This window comes from Ambystoma mexicanum, chromosome 6p (assembly GCF_040938575.1).
Source record: "Ambystoma mexicanum isolate Mex_15411 chromosome 6p, UKY_AmexF1_1, whole genome shotgun sequence".
Classification (NCBI taxonomy): domain Eukaryota; kingdom Metazoa; phylum Chordata; class Amphibia; order Caudata; family Ambystomatidae; genus Ambystoma; species Ambystoma mexicanum.
Genome location: NC_090935.1, coordinates 968672650 through 968687415, shown reverse-complemented (window position 1 = coordinate 968687415; position 14766 = coordinate 968672650). Strand labels below are relative to the sequence as shown.

The 14766-nt window shown below is 43.7% G+C and overlaps 1 protein-coding gene across 1 annotated transcript in view; it reads right to left on the bottom strand.

Moving 5' to 3' along the window:
• The window catches only part of SNX24 (sorting nexin 24), a 1521972-nt gene that overhangs the window by 642499 nt on the left and 864707 nt on the right, over positions 1-14766 (bottom strand). The window contains exon 3 of the mRNA XM_069625579.1: positions 4989-5093. Coding sequence (XP_069481680.1) covers positions 4989-5093 — 105 coding nt within the window. The remainder of the gene's footprint in view (positions 1-4988; positions 5094-14766) is intronic.

The following is a 14766-nucleotide window of genomic DNA, read 5'->3' as shown; positions in this document are numbered from 1 at the left end:
AAGAATGTACAATTACTTAATTAAGAAGGCCAGAACAAGTTGAATTATAATTGCCCAGGAGAGAAATTCTACCAGATAAATCATATTTTCCAAGAATACGCTGAAACCAGCAAACAGGAATACAGATCTTATAAAATATCACCGAAAAGGATTCACAAGGAGGAGGGAAAAGCTAATAATTCATCTGAAGCGTTACAGAGACTGATCCAAGAAATCAAGAGAGACTATTTGAGGATTATGTATTAATAAAGAATCCTAAAGGCTGGTACAGTACCTACCCTCAGGAGAAGGGAGTCACTCTTTTGACCCAAGTTAGTTTTCATAGTGCTAGGGACAGTTAGGTTAGTTATGGAGAGCGGAGGTATTCCTTTTAACGTTCACAAATGACTGATGAGCACCTTAGTAACATAAGCAGGGGCCACCCATAGCGATAGGGAAAGTTGGGCATTATAATGTTACTTTATTAAAATCTCATGAAACGTGAGGGGGTCTGCGTCCTTCTTCTGACTCGCCACAGGTCCCTCCTAGTAACTCTGTCCTCTGCCTGCCCTTGTATCAGTATTCTTTCTTCCTCTGTCTTCGTTGAATTATTCACAGTGGGTCACTCACATAGGCTCCTGGGTATAGGATTCACAGTAGGCCACTCTCATAGGCCTTTGGGTCACATAAGGCCTCTTTCCATAGGCCCAGGTAGCAACATTTACAACTGGCCACCTGCTAGGCCTTGGCACATCTGCCACTGTATCAGGGTCTTTCTTGTTCTGTCTCCTCTGTATTAGGATAACATGATTCTCTGTAGGCCGCTCTCATAGGGCTTTGGGTGAAGGATTTGCAGTAGGCCTCACTCCTAGAACCTGAGTTAGAGCACAGCATTCACAAAAGGCCTCTCACTTAAGCCTTGAGTTACACAACTAAACGTAGGCCTCCCTAGTAACCTTTTCTTATCTTTCTCTGGGGCCCTGAGTGGAACATCCAGGGTTTGGATTTCCAGTTCCACCAGAAGCGGTGAGGCCCTGGGGTGCACTTCAAGTCAGCCTTCGGCTTCCAAGGTTTAACAGATCTTCCGTTCTCCTTTCAGATTCTCCAGGCATAGCACTGGGTCCCTCCGGGCTAATGTCCTTCCAGTAGCGGTCTCTCCAGGAGCCTCTCCATGCATCAAGGGACCATCAGCAGCCACGTCTGCAACGCTGGGTTCAAGACACAGACTTTTTAAATTATAATTTTTATTATTTTATTAGTTAATTGGCCTTAGCTGAAGAGCAGCGAAGCGCTGTACAGTGTGTGGGTAGCAGGTGTTTGGGTCTGTGCATCTGTCTGTGGATCTATTGGGATTAGTCCTTGGTTAGGTGTTGTTGAAAAAGCCACATCTTAAGGGATTTGCCAAATTGGAGAATTGTGGCGGCATTCTGAAGTGATACTGCTATTGAGTTTCAGAGGATGGGTGCATGACAAGAGAAGGATTGTTTGTGGGTCTTCTCTGACCATGAGCTGTGATTCAAGCCGGTTAGTCTATTTGCTGTGCGAGGAGTCTGTGCCACCAGATATGTGGAGATTATCCGCCAGGTGTGCTACTTGTGACTGCTTTGTAAAAGATACATGCAGACTTCAACAGTATACTGGCCTGGAAAGGAAGCAAATGTAACTCGCTTTTACGCATACTGAAGTTTCTGAAACCCTTTTTTAACCATGGGGTGGCTTTTGTAGTGGACTCTGATTGGTTCTCTTCCAGGCTTTTGGGCCTCCCTCCATGGGTTTGGTTGGACCTAATAATTATCCAATTTCCTCTTTTTATCTCTTTAAGGATTGGTCATTGGTGATGCTAATAGCTGCATTGATTTCCCTCACAATGCTACACGCATGCAGTGCTATTTTGGAAATCCCATGCTACTTCACAGCGGCTTTGTGGTGTTCCACATTACTTTGCGTGTACCAGCTTGCTGGATGTGTGCACCTTACTACTGGGTGTAGCATCTTCCGTAATATCGATACTGGAGTATATGGTGGGTGAGCACCTTCATGTCTTATTTTCATTATTCTAGTCTGCTTCATCGCGGTGCATTCTGGGAGATATAGTTACCAGGTGTCCTCCACGTTTTTTGCTGGAGGGTGTAATATGGCTTTCACCCCAACTCTGGGTGGCCAGACATGTCGGTCTGAGCGAAGCGAGGGGGACCTCGGTGAGGACTGGGGTGGTTAAAGGCCAATGTCTGCCCCACACAGCAGGGGTGAAAACCATTTACACCCCAGGTTTACGCTGGGTGCAAATGGTTTCTTTTTTTTTCTCAGGGAACTGTCTATGCAAGTGACGCCAATCTCCACAGAAAAGAAACAAAAAACAAGCTGGCCGCCACCATATTTCCCTATGGCGGTGGTCAGGAGCAGGCAAAGCTGCGGGACCAGAGCGGTCCAGCAGGTAAGTGGGGAGGGAGTGGGCGGGGAAGAGGCGTATTTGGTTTTTGGGGTGTGAAAAAAAGAAAGAACGATGGCGCCACCTGGGGAAGGGCCTCGAGTGGCTGGAAACAGTGGGCGGAGAAGTGTATTCTCGCCTGTTGTTCCAGCCTCCTTGACTGGCTCTGTGCCCTTTCCCAGGAGCAAATACCACATCTCTGCAGAGGCGTTGAGCCAGTGTGATTCCACTCAATCTCCCCTCGGGGTGACTCTTCATACTATGTTGGATAGCATGACTTGTGGTATTAACAACCATTAATTAAAACAAAAGTAATGTGTAATGGAAAGGAAAGCATCCTTTAAGAGTGTATTCTACAAGACTGTTGAAGGAAAAGGTTTCTGTCTCTTATTCACCCCAAATAATTGGATACAGTGAGGTGCCATAGACTTGGGAAGATTTCCATTGGAATCAGCAAAAAGCAGAGGTTTTGACAACATGCTGTGTCATGGAGGTCCTGTGCAAATAAACAGAATACATCTATTTGTGTACATTCACTTGTAGTCAGAGACTTCTTAATTCACATCGCCTTTGTTGTCCATATGAACTATAAGAAAGTCATAACGACCCGCAGATTTTTATGTCTAAATTAAGCAGTTTTCCCATTTTGTGTGTTTTACCGGAAGGCAAATCTGCACTACCTAAAGTCATTAGGTCCTCTGGGGATGTGCCCTGTTGTGTCACATGTCTTTCACCCAATGCTCGGAGTCTGCGGTTCCAGAGGTTTGGCTTCTTCTACTGTCTACTCTAAAATTCACACCAATATTACTCTGTTACTTTATTTCCTATTTGTACAGTTGGGGTGCTGTAACTCATTCATAATTGATGTGAAAAGTTTAAGTTTGGAAATTGAAATGCAAACGTACAATCCACGATTGAGTGTCAGATATAAAGATGTGTGCAAACAATTAGAGAATACAGTGCAAGAGAGAAAACTGTTTACACAATGTGTTATCTGGTGAGCTTCCAAATTAATAATTAGGAGTATGTATAGATGTGAAACAATAATGTAATGGTCGCGCTTGCTCCTTGTGTGGCCAGAAATTACACAAATATGTACACGTGTTAAAGGTATTTAACTCTGTAGAATATTTAAAGACAGTCTCGGTTAATGTAAAAGTCTATTAATTGATTGTAACAAGGAACGTGTGCCATGAAATGATGTATTTGCTTTGTGATGCTGTCTTTTTATGTCTATGTTATACATATTTTGATTAAAACAAGAGATGCTTTCAAATCCCTGAATTCATATGAACAAATTACGGCTTTGTTCTTGGATGAGAATCTACCATCCCGTCCTAAATTGAATATTTCACACTACCAACTATTACAGCAGTAAGCTACATAGAGAAGCTTGCAAGTAGTCAAACAACATTTCCTGGCAAACCAAGACCGTTATAATGAGCAATAACTTAGTGCCCAAGGAAGAAAGCCATATGGATCGTGTTTGCCCACAACCCAAGCTAAGCTAACAGTCCCAAATGTAGAATGATAAGCGTAAATAAGATGGCAATATGGCCCACACCCGTGAACGCAAACCCACAACTTGTGCTTTCCGTTTTGGAGTGAGACCGGGCTAGTGACACTTTAGGGAAAGAAGACACAGCAGTGGTGAGCAAGAAACCAGCTGCATCAGAACAAGAAACAGACTCGGACCCATGGAAGAAACACACCTGACATGTAAGTAACTAAGAGTCTCTGGTGCCAGGACAAAAAAGAGCAGCTGAAAACAGTAAGAAGATGGCAGATCCTCAGAGGAAGGATGGATATGTGAGCGCCTGCAAAATCCTGGAAATTGCAGAAAAAGGTTGGTCAATTATTGCCCATTTTACAGATCCAGATGTGTTGCCCAAAACAAATGTTGCGCTCCGGGTGCTAATTGAGCTTGTCGTATTAGAAGCTTTTATGGACTTGGTTCCTCGTTACAGTTTTCAATACCTCAGTACACTCAATGTGTTCATTATTTTGGCAGTTTCAACTGTGAATGTACTTTTATACATTACTGTAAAACTCCCCAGAATATATTAGTTACACCCATTTTTGTCACAGAATGTTCACCCTTTCCATGGACAAGCGTTAGAGAACTTGACATTCCAAGCGCTGCAAAAAAAAAAAGACTTGACGGCTGGATCTTAAACTGGAATGCCCCTTTATTGTTCTAAGGTTGAGGTAAATAAAGGTCGAACTGCCATGCCTAGCAGCTCGTATTTGTTGTTAGGATCCATGCAAATGTGTACGTATGATTTTTATTCAGCAAGTTGCCAGTTTATTTCATATAGTTGAGAACAATATAGAGTCACAAGCACCATGGAGCAGAATTTCCCCAAGTAAAAGCAACAGAATAGTTAAATAGAACAAAGATCAGCTAGCGCTTGCCTGCATAGACTCTGGGAACCTCCCAAAGCTCATCATTCTCGCTAAACAGAAACTCATATCAAGCTAGAAATCTATAATTGTGTCTCTTATTCTTAATACTTTTGGACGTAAAACATGCAATTCTTTTTAATCCTTTAATGATCCTATTGTGAGCAAAAAGTCTCACTTGTAAATATGCTTCCAAGCCGTGTCTCCGCTGCTCCAGTACTTTGGGAACCCAGTTTCTCACGTGCTTCGAAGGGATTTCTGGTGTTCTTATGAATTTCTTAAGCTACAAAGAGACAAATGTAAAAAAAAGGACAAGGACAACTGTTAGAATTTGGGTATTGCATCCCAAGGCTGCAGATTACAAGTAAACAAAGTACAAAAAAGCATCTATGGAACGTAGACAGCTGATGAACATCACAACTACCCACTTGAAAGGAATCATTATAATTCTAATTGCTCTTTTATAACGCGCTTAATACCAGAGACCAATTTCCAAGCGTGAGACCTAGAGTCAAACCTGTGTTGCTTTGCGTTCTTTTGCTTCCAAGACAAACACGTTGCCCCTGAGCTATCCTCCCAGAATCGTTTTAGATCATCAAGAAGATTAAAGGCTATTCTAGAATGGTGAAGTTAATCAATAAACAGATACACATTCATCTAAATAAATACATAAACCAAACATTAGCCAGGATGCATGTTCTATCAAAATAATTATGTATGAATATATTTAGAGAGATAGTCAAAGATCTATAGTTATGATGGAGCGGTCAATGAGTTATATCAGCCTCCTCTAGGAAGGTGAAATGCAAGCTTCCTTGTAGCACGTTCCCAGAGGAAAAGTGCCATTAACCGAAAATAGCATTCTTCACATAATGCAGAATAGAATGGCAGCACTATTGCCTTCAAAGTGGCATACTGTGTTTCTCAGGACACATCACAGATTCATACTCAAAGTGCACTTGCACATCTAGATCACCAAGGAAAGTGGTCTCTCAAGTCTACATAGGACTCATCCAATAGGGTCCTCAGAGGGGTCAAATATCGGTGTTCTCGATGTCCGATTTGGAGTCCTTTTTCTCTAGAATCTAAAGATAAAGATCTGATCCTCCGTGGGTGGCAGCATAAGTAAGGTATGGGCATCTGATGTCTGCACATAAAGCTCAATTCTTTGTGTTGAATAAGGTTTGGGTAAAATATTCCCTGATTAATGGTATGACTGGACTAGGTCTCACCCTTCAATACTTCTGTGAGCAAAGGGGTCGATGGAAGGCTGACAGATAAAAGGAAGACAGCTGCTTAGAAAGCCACCATTAGCAGAAGTGAAGCTATAATTAGCTCAGAAAAACAAGGTACTTTAAAAAGAACAAAGCCTGAAGTAGGAATACCCTGCAAAGTGGCAAAGAAAAGCCAAGGTGTGTTAAGTAAGCAATGATAAATCTTCCTGACCTGTGTCAACCCCAGAACGTTTTGCTTTTACTGGTGGATTATTTTCCCTTATACCACTGTGAGTGCGAACCTTTTTCCACACTGTCATTTTTAAGACTCTCCATAGTGTCTTTTAAAAGTTATCCTCTGTGACAACTTTTTGGCAATAAGTGCCTATCATTGCTGGGTTGCTCTAGGGGCTGCCCTTTTAACTTTCTCTATCTAATCTTGTGAGAACTACAGTTCCCAAGGGTAGGAAGGATCTTTTGATCCCTTTTACATTTTATTAAGTGAGACCAGCACCCCTACCGTATGGGGAGTGCTGGGGAGATACTGAGTATCCCCTTTCCCATTTTAAATGTAACATTTATGTTAAAATGATAAACGTACCATTAATGGCTGGTGGCAGTGAACCTTTATATTAATTTGTTGCACCTTTACCTATGGGTGCTCATTTTACCAAAATGGCCCATCATCTTTTTTCACCATTTCAGCGTTCCTTGTCCTTCATTGTTCCTTCCCCCAACATCCAGGGCAGGAAATTCCTGTGTGTTAACTTCATCTTCGGCAGGAATTATTTGGATTCCCCGCCCAGGCTCCAGAGTGTCTTTGAAGGCAGGAAGCGAGGGAGGAGTCCAAGTTTGCAGTACTTTGTCTTCCAGCCTGCGTGTGCCTAAGTGTGAGAATCAAGTTGAAACTGGGAGGCTAGCTGTCCTGAAAGGATTGCCAACCCCCCAGGTTTGAATGTTGCAAGGCTGTTTGATTTGCTGGGTTCCTGCATAAAAGTCTGACCCTGGAAGCTGAAGAGGTAGTCGACCAATGGAACCAAAACCAAAGAGAAAGATGAAATATTTGCGGCTGAAACTAATTCCAGCGACCGGAGGGCCTGCTGTGTAACGGGAACCTGGTGTAGCCTTCCTTCCAATTGACCTGGGGACTCCGAAAACGACAATACCAACCAAGAGCCTGGTGAGACCCACTAGACTCAAGCAGACCGGCATTTATAGCCATCCCATGTTGTGATGCAACCTAGTGGGGCTGCAATACGCCAATACCCTAGGACCTCCAGCCATTGTGCGGTGCACAGTCTTCCAAATTCCGAATCTCGCTGAAACTTCATGGGCATCGTGCTGGATCTCCAGAGGCAGGATTCAAAAGTTGCAACACCGGAGTGCTGGACCTTGCAAACGATGAGAATCCAACAAGCAACATTCTGTCTTCGTCTGTGCTCCTGAAAAAGGCACCAAAACCACATAGTCGCATCCAGCTGTGAGGAAAACCTTGCCTAGAGCCTTCCCCATGATCCTTGCTGCAAAAAGCCAGTGTCCTGTCTTCCGTCCTCTTAATGAGGGAATTCAACAACCAGGTTTTTGGCTGCAGATCCTGAAGTTCTCCTGCTGCAAAATCTGCTGTGCTGTGCTGGCTTGGGTATTTATTTACCTTAAGTCTCTTCCTGTGTAGTTTTGGGGTGTTTTCTGTGATTGGGAGGCCTCTCATCCAGTTCACCCTGGCCCAATGCCCGAATCCTCCTAGGGTGTCATCTCTGAAGCCCCTGGACCGTCAACTAACTCTAAAAGTAAAGTAGTTACTTTTTCTAACAGTGTTCCTTGGGAACGCTGACTTTTGCTACTTAAAAACCTTTCCTGATCTGCCTGTTGGACACTAGAGCCTAGCGAACGTCTTTCTGCCACTGAGAACACGAATGCTCCAAGAATAAGGGAAAGACTTCTAAGGACAGGGCCTTTTGCCTAGAAAAGAGAATTGTTTAAACGTTTCTTACTTACAAAATAAGTTGGTTGGTAACTAACTCAGAGTGAACAGTTACAAAAGTTATTACGTACCTTAGTACTGTTCTGCCATTCTGAAAAGTATATGTAACATCTTTCTTTCTATTAGAATTGCAAAACAGTTTCTAAGAAAAGTAGACGTAAGGTTATTTTACTGACCTGTCAATTGGCTAGGCCTCTTTCCCAAAAGTAATGCTGTTGGCTTCACTAACTATTTCTTTCAGAGAATAGGTGTGTAAGTCTCCCCAACTGGGTCTTGCTTCCCTTGACTTGCTGTTAGCCTATCCAGAATAAGGCTGCATTAGGTTTTACCTACCTAGAATAACCTTGAGTCATTCATAAAGTATAACACTGGGTTTTGCTTTCCCTGGTCTGTTTTAGACAGACACAAAAACAGTCTGAGGTTTATACCTTCCTTTAAGTTGCTGATGGCTCCTTTAAAAAGTGTATAGGTTTTACTTACCTTGAGGTAGCTGCCATTCTAAAATGAGTTACAAGAGTTATTAATTATCTCAATCTGTGTTTTACGGATCTCAAAAACGCCTGTAATAGAATATTACAACCTTAGGTTTTACTCACCTAGTATAACTGTGGGTTATCACAAAGAAGTTATAGGTTTTTACTGTACCTAGAATAAGTGTTCCACTCTTCACAAAAAGTATATTGCCCAGTAAGTTTACTAAGTGACTTCTTGCTGAGTGTCACGATACAACTGCTATGGTCTACTACCCTTCTATTACTGAAAGTAATCTAAAAAGTACCTATTGGTTTGACTTTCCTAAAACTCCTGTTAGGTTTTCCAAATTAGGTTATAAGCGTTGGTCTGTGTACCTTCAAGCATAGTGTTGTGCTTTCATAATTGTGGTATATATAATATGAAAGTAAATATTGCTCCCAAGATTTATTTGGGCCTACTTGTATTTAAATAAACCATTTATTTTTTACAATACATAGGGCCGCATCATGAGTTGGGCTGTATTCCCGGCTGTAATACCGCCAACTGTAATAGCCCTAGCACCGACCGGTCCAGTGGTATTTCCACTGGATCACGGGTTGGGCCTTAATGGTAAATCCCCATTTCTGATTGGGTCCATTGGATCTAGTGGGGAATTTTCAGTGCTAATACTGCAGGCTAATACAGCTGGCTGTAATACAGCCGAAAGCAGGGATTTTCACCTCCAGAAAAAACCTGGAGGTAAAACAGCCGATTTAGCGCCCAACTCGCGATAGGGCCAGCCCTTATATGTGGCAGTAATACTGTTACCACCTCATTTAAGGGCAACAGCCCAACTCGTGATGAGGCCCATAGTGTTTGTGTTTCTTTGGACTACTTGTATTACAATTTCTTTGTACTGATTCTACAGCCCTCTCTCTCTCTCCTAAGGTAAGCCTGGCTGCTCTATGACACCCGGAACTCAGGTGGTACAGCCTTATATAAGAGTGGAGTCTTGTACTGTCTCAGTCGAATGGTTTTACTAAGCCCTGGGCTTCCGAAAAACTGTCCTAATACGGTGGCCACTTTTAAGCATACGATTATGCCAACCAGACAAAAGTCCAAATATCATGCCTACACCAAGGAAGAATGTTAAGAGAAGAAAATAACAAATCGGGTGATGCGCCAAACCAGAGGTTGCTGACATTAAAGGACAAGGCGTTTTCTTCTATGAAACGTTTTCCTTCCTCTTTACAAACAGTTGCATTATGTTAGCAAGAGCCCTCATTCTCCGGACTAGACTATTGTAATGTACTTTTTGCAGGAACATTAAGCAACTTAAAAAACTACAGACTATATAAAACCACACCCTCAGAGCACCGCTGAATATTCCCAAAAAACCCCACATCTGACCGAATCTATTTCAAAACTCTCACTCTAACCCACAAATGCTTGTCACTCCCCCCCCACAGATATTTATCTAACAAATTCAAGAAAACCCAATCGATCAGATCAACCAGAGCTCCCCACACCCACTTACTGGCCACCCCTAGATGAAAGTAGCAAAAAGAAGGGGGCCGCAGTTGCCCTGTGGTAGCATCTAAATGCTGGCATACCTTACCTCCTTACCTAAAAGCCGAAACGTCCTTCTGGTCCTTCCGCAAAGGCCTCAAAACTTGGCTTTCTTCTCAAGATATTTAACCTCCACTCTACACTCGCCAGGAACCATTGCACTACATCTGGGACTGAGTTATATACTTCTGCTGTCACCCTCGGCTATAATAACACGTTTATAAGATAATTGCGCTTATCTGTAACCAGCTTCTGGATACCTCTGGGTTTTGCACGCTTTAAAAATAAAGGGAAGACAAATTGCACACTAAGACGCCAGGGGAATATCTTGCAGTTGGAAGATAAGGAAACATTTTTTAGGACAAGGCACGGACTAAGAAAATAGAACCTTCAGATCTAAGGTTGGGAACCAGTATCATTCTCCCTTACACATTGTGGGAATGGATGGACGGACATTGTAGCATGAAGCCATGAGGAATGATGTGAGCATGGAACCTCGGTAAAATCTCTGAGTGTATCAGGTGGACCCTAACTGCTGAGACGGGCGGGGAGGGGGAGAATGCTTACTGTGTGTTGTCATTTGCATGTTCCCTGAAAGAATAATAATACAACTGAATTCTTCTGCACCTAGAGCCTGTGTCCTAAGCATCTCTGGTGTCCCAGTCTCCATTTTTAAACTGGTGGCAAACAACTTAAAGAACCCTTGCAATACTGTGCGAGGTAGAACACCACCTGAGACCATCAACCACCCTTCAACAACCAGGTTGGACATCCCTCCTCCAAAGATAGAGATAAGCAGCCAGCCACCTCTAAAAAGGAGATCCATCGAGTGGTACCAGACCTGTATAGATGAACCGTTGCTGTGAAAGCATTCCTACTGCTGTGGTGAGCATCAGCCAAGGTCCTCCACTGGATTGCCACTGCGTGTTAAAAACTGTTGGCTGGGACAGGGTGAGGTGCGGGACTGCCATGTGGGACTGATATTCGCCTGCATTGGAAACTAGTCACTAGATCTTTGAAAGTAAGCAATTTCCTATAGTTTCTGCTACCAAGGTCTACCTGTACAGAGGAGAAATCAATGTTGCGCATTGCAGCTCACCACAAGATTGTTTGTTGAGCACTTTTCATGGCAGTACTGTCCCCATTTTGCTTTTTTGTCAGTCTTAAGGTCCTTGTGTTGACTCGGAACCTCCTCCGACCTGTCTTTTTTCTTTCCACTGGTCCCTCGTGGCATGCAAGCCAACTTCCCGAGTTTGCCCTTTTCAAAAAGGGAGTAGTGAGATACGTCACATGCGCAATAAAGCTACTTTGGAATGCAGTGCTGCCCGCAATGTAATGCATGGGCAGTGTTTGTTGCTCCACCGCTTTGCAAGAGATTGCAGTGTGCCGTCCAGGCAAAACTGGAGGCTTATGCAAACACTACATCCAGGTTCCTGCATTTCCCCAGGTGTTGGCTATTGCCTGCAAGAGAGAGAAATACTTCTATGGTGTTACATAGATGGAGTGTGCACTTAACCGAGCCAATAGGGAAGAACACGCGAACAACATAGAAGCCCAGAAGGCAGGTACAGGGACACTGTCGAAGCATTGAGATCATGCCTTTTCGTTTTTGGGCCATTTTGGCTTATTAATGTGTTGTACACCAAATGGGCATGTATCCTCGTGCTAGTACCTTTACTGCTTTGAGTAGATTGGAAGGAACTGTGTGACTGAACACCAGCTTTCAGATTCATTCATGCATCCTATGTGTAGTGGCATTCTTTACTTGTTTTCCACGCCATGGTTATCTTGTGAGTAACCTCCATTCTGCATAGATCTTTTCGGCAGGGAACTGTACCGTGGGGACATTTGTGGTGTGCTCCACACGACACGTATGATGTTTTTTGTGGAGACCTGAGTTATTGGTTCTGCAAGGCTTTCAGGTAGGCATGCAAAACATGTTAGGGAGTAAAAAAGTAATTAACATTACCAATGGTTGCATTTTTCTGGCGAGTAAAAATATATTAGTCTAAACACTAAAAGAAATACATTTAAGTAATCCACGGTGCTGCCGATCTAGAAATTGATCATCAACAATGTTTATTTCGGTTGCACCCATAAAACATACAATACAATATACTTCATATATATTTCACATATATCATCCACAAGCAATAGCGTATTTTCTTTACAGTCATTTAATTTGTCTTGTGACAAAAATGCAAGAAGATATAAACTGCATCATAGCATAACTACGATTATAACTGATTTGGTAAATATATACACAATGAAGGAAAGCGTAGTGATACGAGTAGGCTATTTGACGCCAATACTTGTTAAAACCTCAAAATGATATGCAAAATAAGTCCTAGCACACAACTCTATTCACAATGTCCTATCTTATTAGCTATCAAACTGTATGCGGTCTCACCCCCTGGCTGTATTTAGTCAGGTCTTACATGCCCCATAAAAGTAGTTTGCTGCAGTGAACTGTACAACCGTGATCTCTCTACAACTATGACAGAACTGGAACCCCACCCTTGCTGAGCGATTAGCATTAAGATTGGAACCAGCCACAGAGTCTCTGGTATATGAAACAGGTTTGAAGAGGGAATCCAACAGATGTGTTCCCTCCCCTATGTCATAGGCAGGGGCCTGATTGTGCTAGATTGCACTTGGCTGTCTGCCTTGGCAAAGGCAAAACAGCCAATCTGAACTAAGCATTGGGCTCCATATAGCTTCTGCCCATTGATCTTTACATTCAAAATATGTGATCGTCACAACACTTTTATTAGCTACCTCCCACTCTGTTGTGTCACACTCTTTTTTGTGTGCACCTTTACTTACCTCAAATTTAATATGAAGACAGGTCCAAAAGAAGCATACATTCAATTTAGTGAGAGACGTCTTTATATATGCCAGCCAGGGTACTTGGTCAATCACTGAGCAGCTAAATAGATCCAAAATGGTATCTCTATGTATTTGTCCATGAGGGTTTCAACATAAGCACACCCAACAACTCAATGGTCTTAATGCAGCTATAACTGCAATAGAACAGACCTTAAACTCAACACTCCAAACTATAGTTCGGGTCAATTTGGGCAGGGCCAAAAGACACCTATAATACAGGGGTCCAACGCCCTTTAAGCCTGGGCATGCCGTGTATCCACAAATACCAGCACCTATTAGTGCAGAAGATCTGTTTTCGCCTTATAAACCCTAATGGACACAGTCAGCCCACTACCACCAAAAGCTGCAGTAAAGCACAGAAGATCAGCAGAACTTTGTGTCGGGGAATTACCAGGTTACTCACCGTAGTGACCACCTTACTCCTAGTCCATAGTCCCCTTTCCTCCATACTTATGGGACATCTCTCCGTCCTGTGGGACGGGACCGGAGCACTTTGTAAAAACCATCCCCATTTTTCCAAAAATGTGTCCTTCCTCTCTTTCTTGCGCGGGGCCCGGCACGCGGCCGCTTCCCCGCCCACCTTGGCTCCGCCCCGCGCATCGCCCATCAGTCCTTTTCTATCGCCGGGTCAAGACCCATTAGCAATAACAGAGGAACCTTATTAAAGGGGACGGCGGGCGGGCGTATGGAGGAAAGGGGACTATGGACTAGGAGTAAGGTGGTCACTACGTTGAGTAACCTGGTAATACGCCTACGTCCCGTCCCCTTTCCTCCATACTTATGGGAGATTCCCAAGCACTCCTTACAGGAACTATGGGTGGATGGAAATACCCCTTACTGAAACAGGTTCTTCAGTACAGCCTGTCCAAACTGAGCGTCAGCTCTTGAGCTCATGTCGAGACAATAATGCTTACAGAAAGCAGATGGGGAGGCCCAAGTAGCTGCCCTAGCAATGGACTCCCAGGGGACATATTTCAGAAAAGCAACCGCGGCTGCCTTACCCCGCACCAAGTGTGCATGAATACCCTTAGGAGGTTTCAGCCCTTGGACGATGAAAGACTCTGTGATTCAGGCGGCGATCCACCTAGAAATAGTTGCCTTAGACGCCTGCCTGCCCTGAGGGTTACCGAAGGTCACAAAAAGTTGAGAAGAACTCCTAAGCTCGGAAGTCCTGTCCAGGTAGAACTTAAGAGCTCTTCGGACATCAAGACAGTGTAGAACCCTCTCAGCCTCAGAGGCAGGGTTTGGAAAAAAGACCGGTAGGGAGATCGACTGATTCAGATGGAATTCGGTCACCACCTTCGGTAGAAAGGCCGGGTTTGTCCGAAGGACTACCTTGTCCTTGTGAAAGACCAAGAAAGGATGCTCCACCGACAATGCCTGGAGCTCACTCACTCTCCTTGCTGACGTAACGGCGACCAAAAAGGACAGTTTCCAAGACAAGTACTTGAGGTCCACAGTAGCCATTGGTTCAAAGGGTTTATGGCACAGCGCCGTCAGGACTACATTTAGGTCCCACGGCGGGTGCAGACTACGAACCGGAGGGTAGTGGCGTGTCAACCCTGCAAAATGCCTCTTAACCACTGGGTTACTCAGAATAAGAGCACTGGTCTGTAGAAAGATAAGCGGAAACCGCTGAAAGGTAAGTCCTGCACGACAGAACATGAACCCCTGACTCTGCTAGGGAGGACACGAAGGACAGCACCGTGTCAATCGTGGCCACCCTTGGATCGAACTTCTTCTTCAAACACCAATGACAGAACCTGAGCCATTTACTCTTGTACTGAGATCTGGTGGAGGGATTCCTGGCTGCCTGGATAATGCGCATGTTATCTGTAGACAAATTCAGA